Below are 20,142 nucleotides of genomic sequence, written 5' to 3'. Positions count from 1 at the left end.
GGTAAGGAATAAGGTAAGAATTTAACTTTATTTTTATAGAAATTACGCAAATGTCCTAGCATTTAAATACATCTTTTTCGACCGACTCTGGATGCTACCTTGGGTAACCACCAGCTGCAGAGCTGGCTTCCTTTCTGGATTTGTGTTTTCACTTCAATTTTGTCCTCCGAGAATTTCTTACCAACTCAGCAAGATACTTATTTTTAAATGCAGCATTTCTAGATGCTTTACAGGAAAAGGGTTGTTTAGGGGACCTTGTCCACCATACTGAGAGAAATTGAAATCTTCTCCAAGCTATTTCCGACATGGTGGGTAGCATGAACATTCAGTAACTAGATAGTGTCAGGGACCTGCTCAAGTCCTTTCAGTGACCTTTTGTGGCATGAAGGTAAATGAAATAACACCCGTAATAGGCCCTGGACTCTGACTACCTCTTCCTCCTCGTCTCAGGCCCCTTCCTCCAGAGTTTTCTTTTTTCTTTTTTTTTTTGTGTATGTGTGTGAATTTTAAAAATATTTTTATCGAGGTATAATTGACATATAACATTATGTTAGTTTCAGGCATACAGCATAATGATTTGATATTTGTGTATACTGTGAAATGATTGCCACTGTAAGTCTAGTTAACATCTGTTACCATACATAGTTACAATTTTCTTTCTTATGATGAGGACTTTTAAGATTTATACATGGACATATATGCACTACCAAATGTAAAACAGATAGCTAGTGGGAAGCAGCCGCATAGCACAGGGAGATCAGCTCCGTGCTTTGTGACCACCTAGAGGGATGGGATAGGGAGGGTGGGAGGGAGACGCAAGAGGGTGGGGATATGGGGATATATGTATACGTATAGCTGATTCACTTTGTTATACAGCAGAAACTAACACACCATTGTAAAGCAATTATACTCCAATAAAGATGTTAAAAAAATAATAAAAAATAAAAATAAAGCAGAAACTAACACACCATTGTAAAGCAGTTATCCTCCAATAAAGATGTTAAAAAAATAAAAATAAAGTAGAAACTAACACACCATTGTAAAGCAATTATACTCCAATAAAGATATTAAAAAAAGAAAGATTTACTCACTTAGCAATTTCAATGGATGAATGGATAAAAAAGATATAATATTATTATTGCATTATTCACCCATGAAAAAAGAATGAAGTCTTGCCATTTGTGACAACATGGATGGACCTTGAGGGCATTATGCTAAGTGAAATAAGTCAGACAAAGACAAACATCACATGATCTCACTTATATGTGGAAAAATAAAATAAAATAAACAAAAACCTGAGTCTATAGATACAGAGAACAGATTGGTGGTTGCCAGAGGTGGGAGATGGAGGGGTGGGTGAAATGGAGAAGGGAGTCAAAAGGTACAAACTTCCAGTTACAAAATAAGTAAGTCATGGGGATATAATGTATAGCATGGGGACTATAATTGATAACACTGAATTGTATATTTGAAAGCTTCCCCCAGTTCTTGAAGCTCCAGCGATACTGGTGTCATGATCCTTATGGCTCAGGGCCTTCACATATGCCATCCACTGCCTTCTCTCTGCTTTGCATGGTGGTCCTTCTTTCCTTCACTTCTCAATAGAATATGTCATCTTCTCAAATAGATTTTCTCAACCACCCAACAATGGGAGTATTGTCCTATTATTTTCTATCAGTATAATGCCCTATAGATAATCTTCACTTTTTAAAAATGTGTTTATTTATTTATTTTCTTCTGTCCTACAGCCTCCCCAAGACTAAGCTCCATGATGGCAGATACCATTTCTGTCTTGTTTACCAATAAATACAGGCAAGCACAGTGTATATCACATACTGATAGACTATGAATGAATGCAAAGTGTCTTAATCTTCTTTACATCCCCTGTGGTACAGATGCCCAGGAAACATCTGCTGAGCTGGGTTCCACATCTAGTCATGAAGGACCACCTACCCTAGATATGGACGTCATGTAGATGTTTGACCTGTTTCTATTACGTCACAAAGGTACATTTTCAAAACAGGAGGGAAATACTTATCCTTCTGTGATAAAAGTATTGCATGCTTTAAAATGGATAACTAGCCTATGAAAACACAGATTTCCCTGGGATTAAAGAGGACTTGTGCATTAAACCTGAACACTTTTTCAGGTTTGTGATTCTGGAGAGTTTGCACTGGGTATGGATCAGGGATAATGCCCCCTGTCCAAAATTTTGCGCACTTGCTGAATCCAGATAACAGTTATTCTAGCAGTTTTATTGCCACAGTGTTTGGCTGTTAGCATAACTGATGCCATTCTGGCCCTTACAGGTTCTCCTGTCCTTCGCTGACCCTACCCAGGACTGTACAGTACAGTGAGTCACTTCTCTGTAGTCAAAGGCTTTGTAGTTAATAGATATTGCTTCATAATTATTAGGATCAGGTGGCCTCTATGCTCTGTTAGTCCCCACACAATGATGAAAACCTTTGCTGACGTATTCATGGAACCCACAAGACTAGTTACCCATTCATGAATTTTGACTTAGGAATGCATGTCCTGTTTCCAGTGACCTAACTCCTTACCCTAGGTTAACTATAACCCCTCGGTGGTGCAGAGAGCAGCTGTGAATGCTTCTGAATACTTGTCCACCCAAACCTGATCCCACCTTGTAAGTTACTTATAAGAAACGGATCCATTGATTATATGGAGCTGCCTGCCTCAGTTTTCAGCCTCAAGATGCCTTCTCAGTTCAGTGGGTATGTTTGTTCCCTCTGTCCTCCAACACACACACACACACACACACACACACACACACACACACACACAGAAACAATAGTTTCTGAAAAAGATGAAACATTCCAGCCCCACCAGAAATAAAATGGAACGTGCAGTAAATCCACCATCAAATTTCAAAATTCACACCCAATCACCACCAAAGGCTAGCAAAAAACCCCCAAAACCTGGCATTTTTTGACTGAAAATAATTTTCTAAAGCTATACACTGTTGGGTACCAAAAAATTTCTGAGCCACAGGTAAACATCATTTACAAAGTCCCTAGACACCTAGCAAGAGGGACGGAACCTCTGTAGTTGGAGAAGAAGGAGAAGACAGGGAATTACAGTCCATATCTCTGAGTTAGCCACAGGGGAAGCCAAATGAGTAACGCCAAAGCAACCTTGCCACATGCTAAAGTCAACAGCTTCCCATTCCACTCAAACCCGCTGCATCTGAATTGAACCACTGTTCCTTCATCCATCTGCAATCTTGTTAAGAACTGCTTTCCCTTAAGAAACTTTTTATAACCTTGGGAAAATGTATGTTATCTAATGTACACAATTGTAGTACACTGTATATGTTTCAGGAAGCTTGGAACAAATCAATTTGAAATAGTATTTGCAACATGAAAAATTACATCCTATGTTCTCTGTTTTTTTAATCGGTTGAATGTTTCCTTTCAAATGTGTGTGCTCCGTATCATCAATTATTGATAGCTTTCGTTGGCATATTTAGAAAGAGAAGAGTTTTAATCATAAAGAATTCAGTGGCAGCGTGGTATTGAGCGAATAGCATGCATTTTAAGGTCAATCAGGTAGACGAGTTTTACTACTTATAATAGCTATAGTAAGCTGTTAATTTAGCTTTTTAATTCACCTTTCTGAATGTGGAGTTCCTCACTGGTAAAGACAGATGAAAACATCTATTTCTATCTTATGAGGCTCTTCAGAAATTTATGCAATATTTTATATTAATACACACACAGAGACACACACACGCACACAAACACTACTCCCTGATTCAATTAATGCTATTTCATTCACCTCCTTCTTTTTTTATTATACACACACACACACACGCACGCACATTCCACTATATAGCTATTACCAATTTAAAGAGAATTAGAATAAGAGATATTTAAAGCCATGCTTAGCTTAACATGATCTTCCTTTAGTCATTAAAAAAATTCAGTATTGTATAATGCTTCATGGCTATTTTGCAGTCATCAACTATCACTGCATTGTAGATAAGAGGAAGAACATTTTTTAATAACAGGATATTTAGAGTAATAAAGGTGAGATAACTAAGAGCTTGCTTTAATAAAGCAACCAGGAACAAAGACCCTGTCTTCACTTTCTTCCTGAAATCCTGCTTAGCATCTCATGAAGAATATTGTATGTAGTGGGAGGGACTCCTCCAACACTTCCATTTATTAATCGCTATATTCACACTTTCCATTATTTCAATTATCCTCCAAACGAAGCTACATCCTCCTCTTAGACCTAAATACGAGCTGGGTTTCTACTGAGCCTCCAGCAATACATTGCTAAAAGGAAAGACATTTTACAGCTCAGTGTCAGTTGCAACCAGCAGATTGCTTCTGCCCTAGACCTTATGTATGCAGAGTGCATAAGGGCGCACTCTTGCCTGCCATCTCCTCTCCCTTCAGTATCATGAAGGCCATGCACAGCTCTACGCCTCTACCATCTCTGCTGTATACTTCCTTCATAATACAAGTATCCTGAAGATGCTGATGGCTCTCTTGGCTAGAGGTACACTAGATACAAGGAAACTTCTATAATACTTAAGGCTTCTATTTCAGCTCATCATTTTAACATACTAGGAAGAAAGGAAAGAGTCGGAAGGTAAACAAAACAAAACCGAACTCTTCTAAAAGGATACCATCCAATGCAAAGTTCAGTTAAAAAAAGAGAGTATTTAACTGTGGTACTTAAAAAAGTTTTTTTTTTAATGATCTGAAAAAGTATATTCCTGGGTTTGCATCAAATGCAGCAAAGTCCCTCTGTGGAAAGACTCTCTGTATCTCCTCTATCTTTCTCTTTGTATCTCCCTCTCTCTCACCCTGTCTCTATCTCTATCACTATCTCTTCTCTTTCTTCCTCTCTCCTTTTTCTTTCTTCTTCTCTCCTCACCCCCACTCCTTCTCTTTATTTTCCTTTACCTTGAGTGGACAATTTAAAAATGCTGAAAAGACATTTAGAAGCAAGCCATGGATGTGAAAAAGTCTTGCATAAGAGAAATTCTGTTTTCCTCAGGGGACCAAATAGATCAAAGAGTCCAAAGCAAATTAGAAAACTATGGAGATAAAAGTAATGCTTTCTATCTGAAAAGCAAAAATTAGTTCATTAAGAGACCTTTGGGGCAGTCTGAAGTCCCAGAGGATCTAGGGAAGGACAGAATTAACTCAGGTGCATCAATTTAAGCTATTAGGTGTAATGTGTTTAAACAGCAAACAAGTCCATGGTGAAGGATTAAAGGTTTCTTCCCAAAGTAAAAAAGAGCAAACAAAGCTATGTTAAATAATGGCTGATAATGGTTGAGATCTGCTTGGGAAAAACAATTTGTATATCTGTGTTTGCTTTAACAATAATAGAGTCCTATATTTCAACTATAGTTGTATGCAAGCAATTAAGAATCAAATAAAATCCACGGTATTATATTAATAAAGAGTTACGTTTACATAGAAAAGCTACGAGTAACTGATGGATGGCCTCCCTGTTTCCTTCCCCTTGAATATCTACACAGGTTCCACGGAGGAAGCATAGTTGGCAAATACTCTTCGGTTGGTCCTTCTCGCTGGCATGGAAAGCCCAGACTTTAAAAGGACCACAATGTTCTGTTATATAAGTTATGGGAAAAATGCAAACATCAGTACCTTGGTTTATATATCAAAATGGACACTCCTGCATACCTCAAGGAGTACTTCAAGAAATGTGAAAGTATCTCGGAAGTAAACAAAACAAAACAATGAGATGATGGGCAAAGAGCCTTAAACTATTATTCCAGACACTACTGACAAACACCGTAGGAAAGTGGTATTTATTTCCCAATAATGTACAGCTTTACCAAGAGTTTTGATCCTGGTGGCAGAAGGAGAAATGAGATTCATGAAAACAACAGAACTCAGCCAAGTCTAGATTATCAAGTGTGTGATTACTTTGTCTCTTTTCTCTTATTTTCTCAGTTACCTTGTATTTTCATTATTCCTACTGCCTCTAAAACTGAGAAGGACAAAGGAAGGCAATTCTGTATATTGCTTTTATAGGTTTGGATGGCAGGTACTTGAAGTTATTGACTGAGGTTCTCATATTATTTATAAAATGTATCCATTTTCTCTCTGTCCCTCAAAAATAAATGAGTGATTGCAGCACCTAGTGGATTTTAGAATAAAGTCATTATTGTGTTGTTATCTCAAGGGTAGATATATATTTTATTTTTTAAAGAAGTTCATCAACTAAATAGAAAAGGAATTTTTAAAGTAGTGAAATAAAAGGAGTGAGAACTAGCCCAGGAGTGAGTCACTTGATAATCAGATGGTCATCTGGTTCTATAAAGCTCATCTCAATATGGCAGAAACAAATATTGGGGAGGGGGGAACGTAGAAACAAAGGCGATTCAAAGTGCAGAAGACTGTCTTATAAGCCAGATATTGTCACTTATAACCATATACACCCATGTATTCCCTGCAAAGACAGCGGCTTCTCTTAACTCACACATGTTATGGAAGAATCAGGTCATTTTTCTAAACATAGAATTATCGCTGTGATACAAGAAGCCTTTCTAGAAAATCTATAACTGCAAAGCTAGCATCAGGCCAATAAATTGTGGTACTCAAATCTCTTTTCAATACCCACCCTTGGGAAGTACAAGTAACTTAAAAATAAACATCAGTGTCTTTCAATGCAGCTCAAAAAAAAAAAAAAAAAAAAGTGAAGATACCTGCTCCGAAGAAGAAACATAGAAACATTTATAGGACATCAGGGTGAATGTTATAATTCCAATGACCTTTAGGTCTAAGAATAAAATGAAACTATATTCTTCACACATTCTTCAAATGTTTGGACTAAATTGCATAGAAAGGAAGTGTGTTCAGGATGACCAGCCATGAGCAACAGAGACAGGACTGAATGTCACAAGTAGATCCAAGTATGGAGTTTTTCAAAGAGCATATTCAAATAACATGAGGCCACTGGTGCTGGCAACAAATTGAATCTTTACCAAAAGCTGAAAGAACCATTTCACAGCATTAAAATATTACAGATCCTTGTAGAAGAAAGACCGAAAAAAAAGAGCTGGCCAACTATGTCTAAAATACATTAAACACAAATATTCCCTTCACCTGCAAGGATTCCTGTCCTCCACAATCTGTTCCTAACTTACCTTTCCAGCTTGGCTTCTAAACGCCTTCACACTAACCCTGAATTCAGCTGAACTGAACTATTCTGTTCCCAAGTAAGAGATATATTTTCTCCTAGAAAAGAGCAGTCGTTGTTTGATTAAGAAGTTGTCCTCAGTACCACCCTACAGGACTCATAACTTTCTCTGCCGTCTTATGCAATTTTGTTTGGTATTTATTTTCTCTTCTTTCTCTCAAATTTTACTGTAAGATACTTACAATAAGAATCTTCCTTTATTCACCCTGGTTTCTACAGTATGAAATGGTCAAACACATGACCTTTAGAATAAAGTGAAATCATTGTAAGATAAACACTTGTCATTAGAAATAATTAAATAATAGGAAGGGTGTACCCTGAGCATGTCCATGGTGTATAAGACAACCCATAATGCTCTTTAATAAAAAAGCAAGAAGGAAGAATTGGTTGAGGTTTTGCTGTTGTTGGTTTAGCTGGTTGGATGGTTATTTTGCTGTTGTTAGTTGGTTGGTTGTTTTGGTTTATATGCAGGGACACAGTGAAACAGAATGATTAAATGACTTTAATGTCATCAAACAGCTCACGAAGTGAAACAGTCAGAACTTGAACCAGTGTCTCTTGATTCCTGGTAAGCCACAATGTTTTTATTTATTTTACATAGTGTAATTCACTCTCAATAAGCCACACGATTATTTCCACCCTCTGCAAATTTCTTAAAAATAATGATAAAGAAATAAGGGGATCTTACCTCCGTTAGTAGAAGAAAGCCCTAAGGGTAGGTAATGCTGTATAAAAGAAAGAGCTCTGCTTTTGGAGGGAAGGCAGCCTTCAAAACCTTATCATGAGTACTGTTAACTGAGACCACTCCCTGGCTTTACATTTCCTAAACTATAAGACGGGTATAATACCTACACCCCATCCGCATCACAGTGTTTTCTGTGAAGTTAATGATAATGTGAGTGAAATCTAGCCCTGCACCTGGCACACAGTCAACTGTTTGTTGACTTTGAAATAAAAAGCTGTATTCAAAGACCTCTGTGTGTGTGTGTGTGTGTGTGTGCGTGCATGCCTTTGGGAAAGAAAATTCATTGCTATCATTTTTTATGTGGACTGTGTAGCAAATAATTTTGATATGGCAGTATTTTTTAAATTCACCATATTATATGTGGTGCCATTCTAACTACCTCCCCAACTTGGAATCACAAGTTCCAAATGTTCATTTCTACTCTAAAGGCAGCTTAAACAATTCAACTTTTTAACATGTCGCCAATGAAACACACCAAAATAGAAATGTGTGACAAGTCAAAGTTTGCTTTTGGGATTCTTGCAAAGGAGCACTTCTTTGAGTTTAGTATTAGAAATGTTTAATTCTATAATAAGCAAAAACAGGAATATTGACTTTTGAGCTTACACTACAGTGATTTGCTTCCCGGGGGGGAAAATCACTGCAATGGGGGGGGGGGTGCACCTTAAGTGAGGGGGCAGGGCGAGTAAAGATACTTCTTATCTAGAAAACACAGAAATATATTACTGAGTGGTTCTTTAACAGTTAGCAAAACCCGTGACCCCTTGGATCTTAATTTTTTTTCTGAATTATTTATCTGCCAGTAGAGTACAAGGGGAATGCATTTAGTAAAAGTAACATGCATCTTGGGAACTGAGGAACTAGTTGAAGTCACAGATGTGTTAAGTATTAGCTGTTTAACTTTGGGTAGCTCACTTAGCCACTTTGATCCTAATTTTCTTATCCAAATAAGAAATACCCTGACTGCTCTGTTTTGGGTGTGAGAACTAAATGACACAGAACATGTAAAATTCAAAGAGAATTTTATTTCAGCAAAGGAAGCTTTATTATCACCACTATACCACATTATAATTATATTATCACTATTATAATTATCCAAGCTTTAATTCCTTAAAAGAAAGTAAATGTTGGCTTTTGATTATCTGCTTTTATCACCACTGGAGATGAAATGTTGCTGCCACGTTCCTGAGTGAAGATGGAAGTCACTGTACTGCTATAGAGAGACTATGTTCTCTAGTCAGAATTGTGTGCCTTGAAGCCCAGTTCACTGCACTTGAATGCACCACATAGAAATAAAGCTCTTATGTTGTTATGATTCTTTTTTAAAATTGTGGGCTTTCCTTAAGAGAAGGGTCCACATGGAGGGGTCCAGAGCAACAAGACAAAACTCTTACTAATATCATATGTGTGTACAGAGCTTTAAGGTTTTAAAGCTATTTCTCCTTTGTCCCTCACATCAATCTTGTGGTTCCATTAACATGGGTACCTAAAGCACAAAAAGAGCCTCATGAAAGACCAACCAGTCTACTGTCATCTACCTCGTTGTAAGAGGCATGATGCACGAGAGGTTGGTTGATCCCCCAGTATGTGCATTGATCCCTTTTTCCTCTTATAGCCCAGAGCCAGTTGCCCCTTTTATTTTTGTCAACAACACTTCCTTTTTGTTCCTCTCCCTCCCACTAGGAAGTACATCACTGACACAGACACAATATACCTTTTCATAAGGAAGGCAAATAAACATGGGCCAGATGGGCTGAGGGCATTACAACATGTTTCCTGCTCCCATGGTGACTCAATGGGGTTGGTATGAGAACTTATCTTATTCAAGAAATCAGCTTCCCTGGCAGAATTATGAGTCAGTTCCTGGGTAGAAAGCTCATTTTCCAACAACATTTGAGGGGGTGGGGTGGGGGCCCGTTGGATGGATTACAGTAAAGGTCATTCAGAAAACAACGTGGCCAGGACCAGTAGGGAGGCACCAGCACTAACCATCCACTAACTTCTGAAACTTCATTGACCTCTAACGAGAGTAACAAGGTCATCTCCCCCTTTTCCTTCAAGGTGGGAACATAAAACCACATTGACGAATTGCTGGCATGAATCCAAATAAGTTCCATTATAAAATTAACCAATTTGGGCAAAAAAGGATGTGAAGGGACACTTTTTTCATCCATTTTACATATATGTGTTTGTAGATATATGTATATATATGTATAAATATAAAAGTTGAGTTCCTACTCTGTGTCTATATGTCAATCTTTACTCCAAGTGTTTGGGTAACAAACAAAATGGACAAGTCCCTGTCCTTAGGGAGCTTAAAAACAGAGAAATAGGGAGGGATGGAGGAAAAGGAGGGAAAGAGAAAGAAAGAAAGGAGAGGAGGATGGGGTTGGGGAGGAAAAAGAAAAGGAAGAAGGTGGAAGGGAAGGAGAAGAAAAGGAGGAGGAGAGAAAAAAAAGAGTTAATATAGCATCAAGAAATAATGAGTGTTATGAAGACAACTAAAGCAGGATAGAGGAATAGAGAGTGATTGGCCGGGCTATTTTAGTTAAGATGGTTAAGGAAGGCCTCTGTAAGAAGATACCAGTGAAGGATAGAACTAAATCAAATAAGAACAAACAACAATCAGGCGTCATATTCAGCATATTTAAGAATCAGGACATCAGGACACCGGCCAGTCAAATGGGACACTCACTCAAACAGGACAGATGCTGGTCTAAACAGCCAGTAGAGTTGTACACTAGTGCATCCCAGCTGAATATCAGCTCTGCTTATAATATATCCTTTCCTCTGTGAAGCCTCCAAGGGCCAGCAAGGTTAGAAGTTATCGCTCCTTCTCTTGGCTTTGAGCTGTACTCTGTCCTAATTATACCCCTCCTTTAGTGCTATTATTGGTTTCCAATAAAATGCCTTAAGTGGTATAGCAAAACTGAAACACACCCAGAAAAGATCTTCAGGATGGTAGGAGGGCTCAAATCCATGCCATGTGAAGAACAGTTGAAGGCACGTATTGGACAACATGGTCATGGTTTTATGACCACTGTTTTAACATCTCTGACAGCCTGTCACATAGAAGAGGAAATAAAGCAATGATATTCAAAGTATGGTCCATGGTCTTCAGGGAAATTATACATGGCAAGCTTTTATTTAAATGAAGATACCTTAGTTCCCTGAATTAAAATTAGAGAATCATGGGATTAGGTATTTTCTATTTAAATCCAGTAGTTGAACCAAAGAAATATATAGATATGATGAGACAAATTCCAGTTATATGTACTAAAAAATTTCTAAGAATTTGATCAGTCCAAAGACATAATGGGCTAAAATTCGATGATCACTAGTTAGAGGTACCATAGAATGGTTCTGAGCAGTACCTCTGAAGATGAGACGAGACCTGCAAGGACAGACTTTCAAGTCCCCTGTAACTCTGAGGACATATGATCCAAGTCCATGATAACTGAGTTTGGTTATTTAAACTCAGTAACCGGTTATTTCTTTCCTATATGGAAGCAGTAGACAAAAACCCATGTTTATCTACTTGTTTCTATAAGGTATCAGTGGACTGGTACCACTGAGGCTTTCTCCACCATTGGCTCAAGTTTGGAAAACAGAGTCATACTACCATCACTGTCATTTCTTTTCCCATAGGACCTGAGGTAAGGGGAAGAAATAGGATTCTAGTTGGCTTGGATGTGAAGGTGATGGAAAATTCCTATAATTAGAAAGTGCACTCCCCCCAGTGCACTTTGTCCCATGAAGACGAAAGATATCAGTGGTTCCTCCTGGCACCAAAATTCTATAATTCTGTCAAATATAAGATTCCATGTTACCAAAGAAGTCAGTGGAAATAAACAACGTTATGTTCTCTTAACTCATTTTCAGAAAGACTTGAGACATTACCCTATGTGTGAGTTGCATTTTAATAGATTGTCAAAAGACATTCACTTACCTGAGGCATCACTTTGCAGGATCCCATAGAAGTAGAGACTCATTACACACCACAGAAGTCCCATCCTGTCAATATAAATGCAAAGGTAAGGAGAGTACTTATTACTCTCAAGTGCTTAAATAATATTCGTACATAGGCATGCTGACTATTGACTAGGAACTGTTCTAAGAAGTTTACAATATTAACACACTTAATTGTCAGAACCAACCCGTAAGATAGGCTTTTTTCATCCCCATATTGCAGATAAGAAAACTGAGACACGCGTAAATAACATACCCAAGAACCTGTGGCTAGAAAGTGGTAGAGTAATGATCAAATTCCAGTAGCCTGGCTCTAGAACGGCCTCTTAATCACTGAACTCTAACTGCCTACTAAAAAAATATTTTTTTGGATTTTTTTTATCAGAGTTGAATTTCTGGTAGATGAGTTTGTTCTTATTACCCTTCATCATATTCTCTTGTTTATTCCCAATTGGAAATATTTTATAATCCAGACAGTTTTCCTTCTTAGTGATGAATAGAAAGTCTACAAATACTGGATTCAGACTTGGTTTGCAGTCCACCATACTCTGAATTTATAGTAAGGGGAAATGTATAATCCTCATGCCCTGCTGTGCCTGCTCTTATCTTCTCATTCGCAGAGACGAATGATGAGGCTGAATTCCAATTTCTGTGATCTTTAGCCTTTCTGTTGATAACCAGCTGAAACAGCCAACTAGAAAGAACGATGCCCTTATATTTGGTTGTGTGATCTTTAATGCAGAAGGGCTGGAGATTTAACAACTCTGTGAAATATTTCTTTCCCTACTACTCTAGACATATCTGGCCCCTGATAAAACTGCTGTGGGGTTATAAATACTGAAACCTGAATATTACTGATAAATTCCATACTTAAGACTTCCACTCTCTGTTTTGAACACAACAGCCATAGTGGGTGCTTACATTGGTCTTGGTAACTTGTCCAGACCATATTTATAGTAGGTGACAGAGATGAGATTTATATCCACACCTGGAAAACTACAAATCTGTTATCCTAAACATTAGCCTATGTCACAAGTTTCACAACCACAGGAACCCAGTAGTCTAAAAAGCTCAAAGACATATTTAATAAGTAGGGTAACATTAATAGCATTTGAAATGGGACATTTTGAAGAGCACTACACTGAAACAAAAGGTACCTTTTGGACAGTACCAAAAGGTACGGTCCAAAACGGTACTGTCCAAGCAATCCAGAGTGTGTGGTCACTTTAAAGGACAATGCAAGTTTCCAACATCTGTCACCTCTCTTGACCACACATCACCAAAAATCTCTACTGTTCTTCTTTTTAGCATGATTGTACACAAATCACAGGAGAGTATATTGTATCTTAAACAACTATTTTATCTCAGAAATTAAATGTCTCTTTCTTAACGCTACCATTCCCTTCCAGTTCTTATACCATGAACTTAGGGAGTTCTCTCCATTAGTCATTCATTAATTCAATAAAACATGTATTGAACACTTTCTGTTCACAAGTTACTATGATATAATCACAGGGGTCACTGGCAAGCAAGATGCAGGGCTGTTATCCCCAGTAGAGGAGATAAACCACATGCAAACCACTGCAGCAACAGCAACTTTGAATAATACACATGCAGAGGCACTCTAGGATATTCAAAGATTTATCGGAAGTTCTAGCACTAAGCAGACTCTAGCACGGACTTAAAATGTGTACAAGGAATAACTGCAACACAAAGTAATGTGGTAAAAATAGTCAGAGAGGGGCCAATAAGCACTATTGAAGATTAGCCAAAGAAAGAGATTACTCCAGCTAAGGCAGTCAAAGAAGACTAAACCCAAGAGGTAGCTTTGAACTGAGCAAGAACTGGTTGGGAAATTTAGAACTGAGGCAGAAGAAAAATGTGGGGAAAAGAAACTCAGTGGAGAATAATGCTCAAAGAGGAAAGCATGGAACATAAATAGGAAATAGTCTATAAATAATTCAGCTTGACTCAAGCACAGGGTATTAGAAAAAGAACTATAGAAGATTTTGTTGGAAAGCAGGGGGTTTTAGGATCAGAATATTGCAAGGCCTTGAACAGTAGGCTAAGAACTTAGGATTTCATTTAAACAGAAAATAGGGAATCACTGAAAGTTTCTGATTAGAGGAATGATATGATCTTCAAATTATGCCATATGGAGAGCATTCTTCCGGGCACACATTGGATGGATGGCCACTAAATTCTGTCTTATAATCACTGTGGCTCCTGAGTCATCACAATAATTGTTATCCTCATAGTTTTGTGTCATCTAAGAACTTGATCGACATTCCACCTATGTCCTCATCCAAGTCATTAATAAAAGTAATTAATCATTCTGTATAATCCTTGTCAACAGAGAGCAACCGGACATTTAACTGCCGATTCAGGGCAGGGTAATCTCAGTTCCAGTACTCAGCTATGCTAAAGCACTCCAGCCTTCCAAATTGCTTTTGGCTATTAAAAAAAAAAAGACTCACACCTCTAGATTTTCCCAATTTGCCTGTTTATAACCTTCTGAGTTCCTATGGCAAACACTTAGAAGACATTCTAATTAATGTGATTGAGAGTCTTAATTGATAATTCCATGAGTAACTGGACTATTCTTGAGGCAGCAAGGAGTCAGGTCACCAAGATAAAGCTGATCTAACTTGTGTGCAAACACAAATCCAGGGTCAGTCCTGTCCTGTGATGAATTAGAATAAAGCAGACTGAAAAGAAAATGTGATTGTGCAGGCTGGTTTTGACAGACTGAAGGTATCAATGTTAGTGTCTGGTCTGAAACCTCTCTGGGAAGACTGATTCATTTAACCTTTTTTTTTCTTTTTTTGGCTGCATGGCAAAGCACGCAGAACTTCCCCGACCAGGGATAGAAGCCATCGTACCCCCTGCAGTGGAAGCACGGAATCTTAACCACTGGACCACCAGGGAAGTCCAGTAATACACTTTCGATTCTTATTTCTTGTGGGGATGGGGTGCTGGGTGTTTTCAGACATGAAGAAACTGTCAGAAAAGCAAGGGAATCTGTCTAATAATGCATGGTTTCTCATGGTCTGAAGTACTACCTAGTTTTAGATTATTGTGATGGGGTTTAACAGCCCCTGCCCTTGCTTCAGATGATTGGACCCTACACATAATAAATTCGCAAGTCAGCCTTCCCTGCATTATCCATTTTATTTACTATATGATCACTTTTGCACTTCCCCTTAGATATTAGTACTTCTCTCATATTTAATGCCGTTGTTTCCTAGTATAATGTCTGTACCATCTAGCAAGAAGTTTCAAACACATAATTAGTTCTATGCAATCAACATAATGTTGGGACTTCCCTGGCGGTCCAGTGGTTAAGACTTTGCCTTCCAATGCAGGGGGTGCGGGTTCGATCCCTGGTCAGGGATCTAAGATCCCACATGCCTTGTGGCCAAAAAATCAAAAAACATAAAAGGGAAGCAATAATTTAATAAATTCAATAAAGACTTTAAAAATGGTCCACATGAAAAAAACCTTTAAAAAAAGCCATGATGTTAATAATGATTGTTATCATATACTTTAACATCTATCCTAGCAAATCAATATTTCTAGTGTCTGCATTCTCTAGGGTTATTAAGCTTCAAGATTTCCTTACCCCTGGGTCAGCCCTGACCACTAGATTTTCTCACTGAGCCAGGAGATAACAGGCTGAAACTAGGTTTGCTACCCCAAGGGTAGTATTACCTCTGAATCACCATTTGCTCAGCCTTCCTTCTGTACAACAGCATTCACAAGGCCACAAGACTGGATTCATCCATCAGTTTCCTAATTCCACATGCAGCTCCACAATCAGATCATAGGCACTCTTTGAATCCCAGCAACCTGGTTGGAGCTTGGCCCTTCAACCTGGTGCTTATGAGTACTCTGTTCCAAGAGCCTGCATTTTATTCCCCTATAAGGTCCTACTCCAAGCTGGATTAACCTCCTACAACCATGAAGCTTTATCTGCTTCATTCTTGGTTGACAGATACCCTTTGCTTTTACCTGCTCACTGAATACCTGGACATAAACACCAAGGCACAAACCCTAAATGGTCATCCCCAAATTGGCCCTGCAGCCAAATTACTTCCTTGTGTCCTAATTCCATCTAGGTGTTTCCTTTACCTTTCTCTAACTTTCTGATAAAGTTTGAGTGGGTCTTGCTTCTATGCCGACCTAAGATATGACAAACAAGCTTTTGAAGGACACAGGAGAAGTTATTAATTACTCCATTTTACACAAAAAGAGATAGAATAAATCAGAGTTATTTTCTTCATCAATCTTTTAACTAATTGATAGCTTTTGAACCGTAAAAGCATTCTTGTGCAGAATATTTCAGAATCTAATATTTATTAATAAACCAAAGTTTCAGCAAAGTGACACAGAATGCTCTGAATCTGGGTAAAATGAAGTAAGCATACGGCACTTTGTCTTTCTTAATGAATGTAACTATAAACCTGGGCAGAGTGCATGGAGCAACTTTTTGAGGATTCTAAAAAGGAAAAATTAGCACATTCTTTTCAAGTATACATAAGCATTCACCACAATATTATGCACCATAAATAAAACCTTAACAAATGTTAAAGAATTCAAAGTACACTCTCTGAGCATAGAATTAAACTATAAATATACATAAATAAATAAATAACAGGAAAATTCTCCAAGCACTTAGAAATTAAGGGATATACTTCTAAATAATCCATGAGACAAAGACATAATCTCAAGGGAGATTAGATAACATTTTGTATTGAACAAAATGGAAAATCCAACATACCAAAATGCATGGGATGCAATTAAAGCAGTGCTTAGAGAAAAATTTGTTGTATTAAAAGCTCACAATATAAAAAGAAGAAAGATCTCAAGAAAATCATCTAATCTTTCACCTTAAGAACCCACAAAAAGAAGAGAAAATTAAATCAAGCAAGCAAAACGAGGGAAATAATGAAGAGTAGAGATCAAAGATTTTAAAATCAGAAATAATATAAGCATAGAAAAAAATAATAAAACCAAAAGTTGGTTCTTTGAAAAGAACAATAAAATTGCTAAACCTTTAACCAGGAGAATCAACAAGGAAAGAATAACACATATCACTAGTATCAGTAATAAAAGAGGGTACTTCACTACACAGGCATTATAACTGTCATAAGGCAATATTAAAAATTCTAGGCACATAAATTCCACAATTTAGATGAAATGGGCCAACATCTTAAAAACCACAAATTACCAAAATTCACCCAAAATTAAATGGACAATCTAAATGGCCCTATATTATTAGAAGAAATTGTATTTGCAGGTAGAAACCTTCTAAAAAGTAAATATCTAAGCTCCAGATGGTTTCACTGGTGAATTCTACCAAACATTTTAAGGATTAATAATGTCACTTCTACATAATTTCTTCCAGAAAATAAAAGAGGACATAACGGTTCTCAATTTACGTAATGAGATCAATATTGCTCTGATTACAAAACCTACCACAGAGAGCACAAGAAAACAAATTGACAGATATCCCACAACCAAGCAGAGTTTCTCCCAGGAATTCAAGGTTGGTTTCAGTATTTTTAAAGTCTGAAGAAGAAAAACCCCATGATCTTATCAACTGATGCAGGAACAATATCTGACAAAATTCAATATCCATTCACGATAAAAACTCTCAGCAAACTAAGAATAGAAGGGAACTTCCTCAAATAGATAAAAAACATCTACAAAAAACCTACAGCTGGGCTTCCCTGGTGGCGCAGTGGTTGAGAGTCCGCCTGCCGATGCAGGGGACATGGGTTCGTGCCCCGGTCCGGGAGGATCCCACATGCCGCGAAGCGGCTGGGCCTGTGAGCCAGGGCCACTGAGCCTGCGCGTCCGGAGCCTGTGCTCCGCAACGGGAGAGGCCACAACAGTGAGAGGCCCGCGTACCACAAAACAAAAACAAAAACAAAAACCTACAGCTAACATTACATCTAATATTGAAAGACTGAATGTTTTTCCACTAACATGAGGAGCAAGGCAAGGAAGTCCATTCTCAGGACTATTCAACATGATTCTAGAAGCCTTACCCAGTGCAATAAGGCTATTCACAGATGACATGATTTTCAACATAGAAAACCCTAAGAAATCTATTAAAAAATGGAACTAAATAAGTATGTTTAGCAAAGTCACATCATGTGTAGTCAACACACAAAAATTAAACATATTACTATAGACTAGCAATGAGCAATTGGAAAGAATCTTCTTTTAAAAATACTGGTTACAAGGCTTCCCTGGTGGCGCAGTGGTTGAGAGTCCGCCTACCTTTGCAGGGGACACGGGTTCGTGCCCCTGTCCGGGAGAATCCCACGTGCCGTGGAGCGGCTGGGCCCGTGAGCCATGGCCGCTGAGCCTGCGCGTCCGGAGCCTGTGCTCCGCAATGGGAGAGGCTGCAGCAGTGAGAGGCCCGCGTACAGCAAAAAAAAAAAAAAAAATACTGGTTACAATAACTCAAAGAAAATATAAAATGCTTAGCTAAAAAGCCTAACCAAACATGTGCAAAATCGGTTGAAATTTACAAAATGTTGATAAAGAAATGAAAGAACCTAAATAAATGGAAATATGTGGTTGGCAGGATGGCTCCCAATGCTAACCATGTCCTAATCCCTGGAAACTGTTATGTTACCTTACTTGGCAAAATAACTTTAATTAAGGTTATGGACCTTAAAATAGGGAGATTATACTGGATTATTCACATGGGCTTAATTTAACCACTATGAGCCTTTAAAAGCAGAGAACTTTCTCTGGCTAAAGTCAGAGAGATGCAGCAGAAGGATGAGCCAAAGAAATGGGAAGCTATAGGCTTTTGATGTTAAAAGATAAATGTAGCAACATATTTTGATGTTAAAAGATAAATGTACAACGTATCATGGAATGTCGGTGACCTTAGAGAACTGAGAGAATTCTCCAACGAACAACCAGTAAGGAAACAGGAACCTCAGGCCTATAGCCACAGGGCATAAATTCTGTCCACAGCTTTGGAAGTGTGTTCTTCCCCAGAGCCTCCAGAAAGGAACACAACCTTGCTGACAATTTGATCACTTTGACTTTAGCCTTGTAAGGCCCTAAGCAGAGAACCAGCTAAACTACACTGTACCTGGACATGTGATTCGCAGAAACTCTGATGTAATAAATGGATGTTGCTTTAAGCCACTAAGTGTCTGGTATTTATTACATTGGTAATAGAAAATAATACAAGAGACATACCAGCCTCATGGATTGTAAGACTCCACATAGAAAACATGTCAACTCTCCCCCAAATTACTAGACAGACTTAATGAAATTCCAGTCAAAAATCCTAGCAAGATCTGTTTATAGATATAGACAATTTGATTCTAAAATTTGTATGGAAAGAGAAATGCCTTAAATATTGAAAACCATTTTGACAAAGAAGAATAAAGTTGTAGGAATCATACTACAAACAACCCAATTTTAAAATGTCAAAAGTCTTAAAGAGACACTTTACCAAAAAAGGATATTTAGAAGGCAAATTAATACAAGAAAGGATGTTCAACATTATTAATACCACTAAACGCCTTTCAGCATAACTAAAGTAAGAAATATTGACAATACCAAGTGCTGAAGGGAATACAGAACAACTGGAACTCTCCTACTGCTGAGACTACAAAATGGTACGGCCTCTCTGGAAAACAATTTGTCAGTTTCTTATTAAGTTAAGCACACACATACCATAGGATCTAGCAATCCCATTCCTAGCTATTTACTCAAGAGAAAGGGAAACTTATGTTCACACAAAAACCTGTACGTGGATGTTTATAGTAGCTCCATTATTAATTGTCAAAAACTAGAAACAACTCAAATGGCCTTCAAGAGGGAAACGGATAAACAAACCCTGGTACATCCAAAAAATAGTCGCTTGCCAGCAGTACATAGCGATGAGCTGTTGATACCAACTGGGATGAACCTCAAAGGTACTATGCTGAGTGAAAAAAAAGTCAGTTTCAGTAGGTTACCACCATCCAGGTCCGTTTAAATGACATTTCCAAAAAGACAAACCTAAAGTGACAAAGAACAGATCAGGGGCTAGAGGTAGTACAAGGGTGACTGCAAAGGGACAGCACAAGGCATCGTTTGGGAGACAGAACAGTTCTCTGTCCTGATTGGGGCAGTGATTAAATAAATGAGTCTATCCATAAGTTAAAATTCATAGAATGGTACTTCCAGAAAAGTCCATT

At 38.0% G+C, this 20,142-nt stretch overlaps 1 protein-coding gene across 3 annotated transcripts in view; it reads right to left on the bottom strand.

Moving 5' to 3' along the window:
- IL1RAP (interleukin 1 receptor accessory protein) overlaps positions 1 to 20,142 on the bottom strand; it is a 134,745-nt gene that overhangs the window by 77,788 nt on the left and 36,815 nt on the right. For 2 of the 3 annotated variants that reach the window (XM_065875963.1, XM_065875965.1), the window contains exon 2: positions 11,904 to 11,968. In XM_065875963.1, the coding sequence (XP_065732035.1) occupies positions 11,904 to 11,967 (64 nt within the window). In that variant the 5' untranslated portion in view covers position 11,968. Of the gene's footprint in view, positions 1 to 11,903; positions 11,969 to 20,142 lie in introns of those variants that run through there. The other variant, XM_065875962.1, reaches the window with a different exon arrangement.

The sequence above is a fragment of the Phocoena phocoena genome, chromosome 4 (genome assembly GCF_963924675.1).
Source record: "Phocoena phocoena chromosome 4, mPhoPho1.1, whole genome shotgun sequence".
Taxonomy (NCBI): domain Eukaryota; kingdom Metazoa; phylum Chordata; class Mammalia; order Artiodactyla; family Phocoenidae; genus Phocoena; species Phocoena phocoena.
Note: the sequence above shows the minus strand (reverse complement) of the source record. Positions and strands in the feature narration are given on the sequence as shown.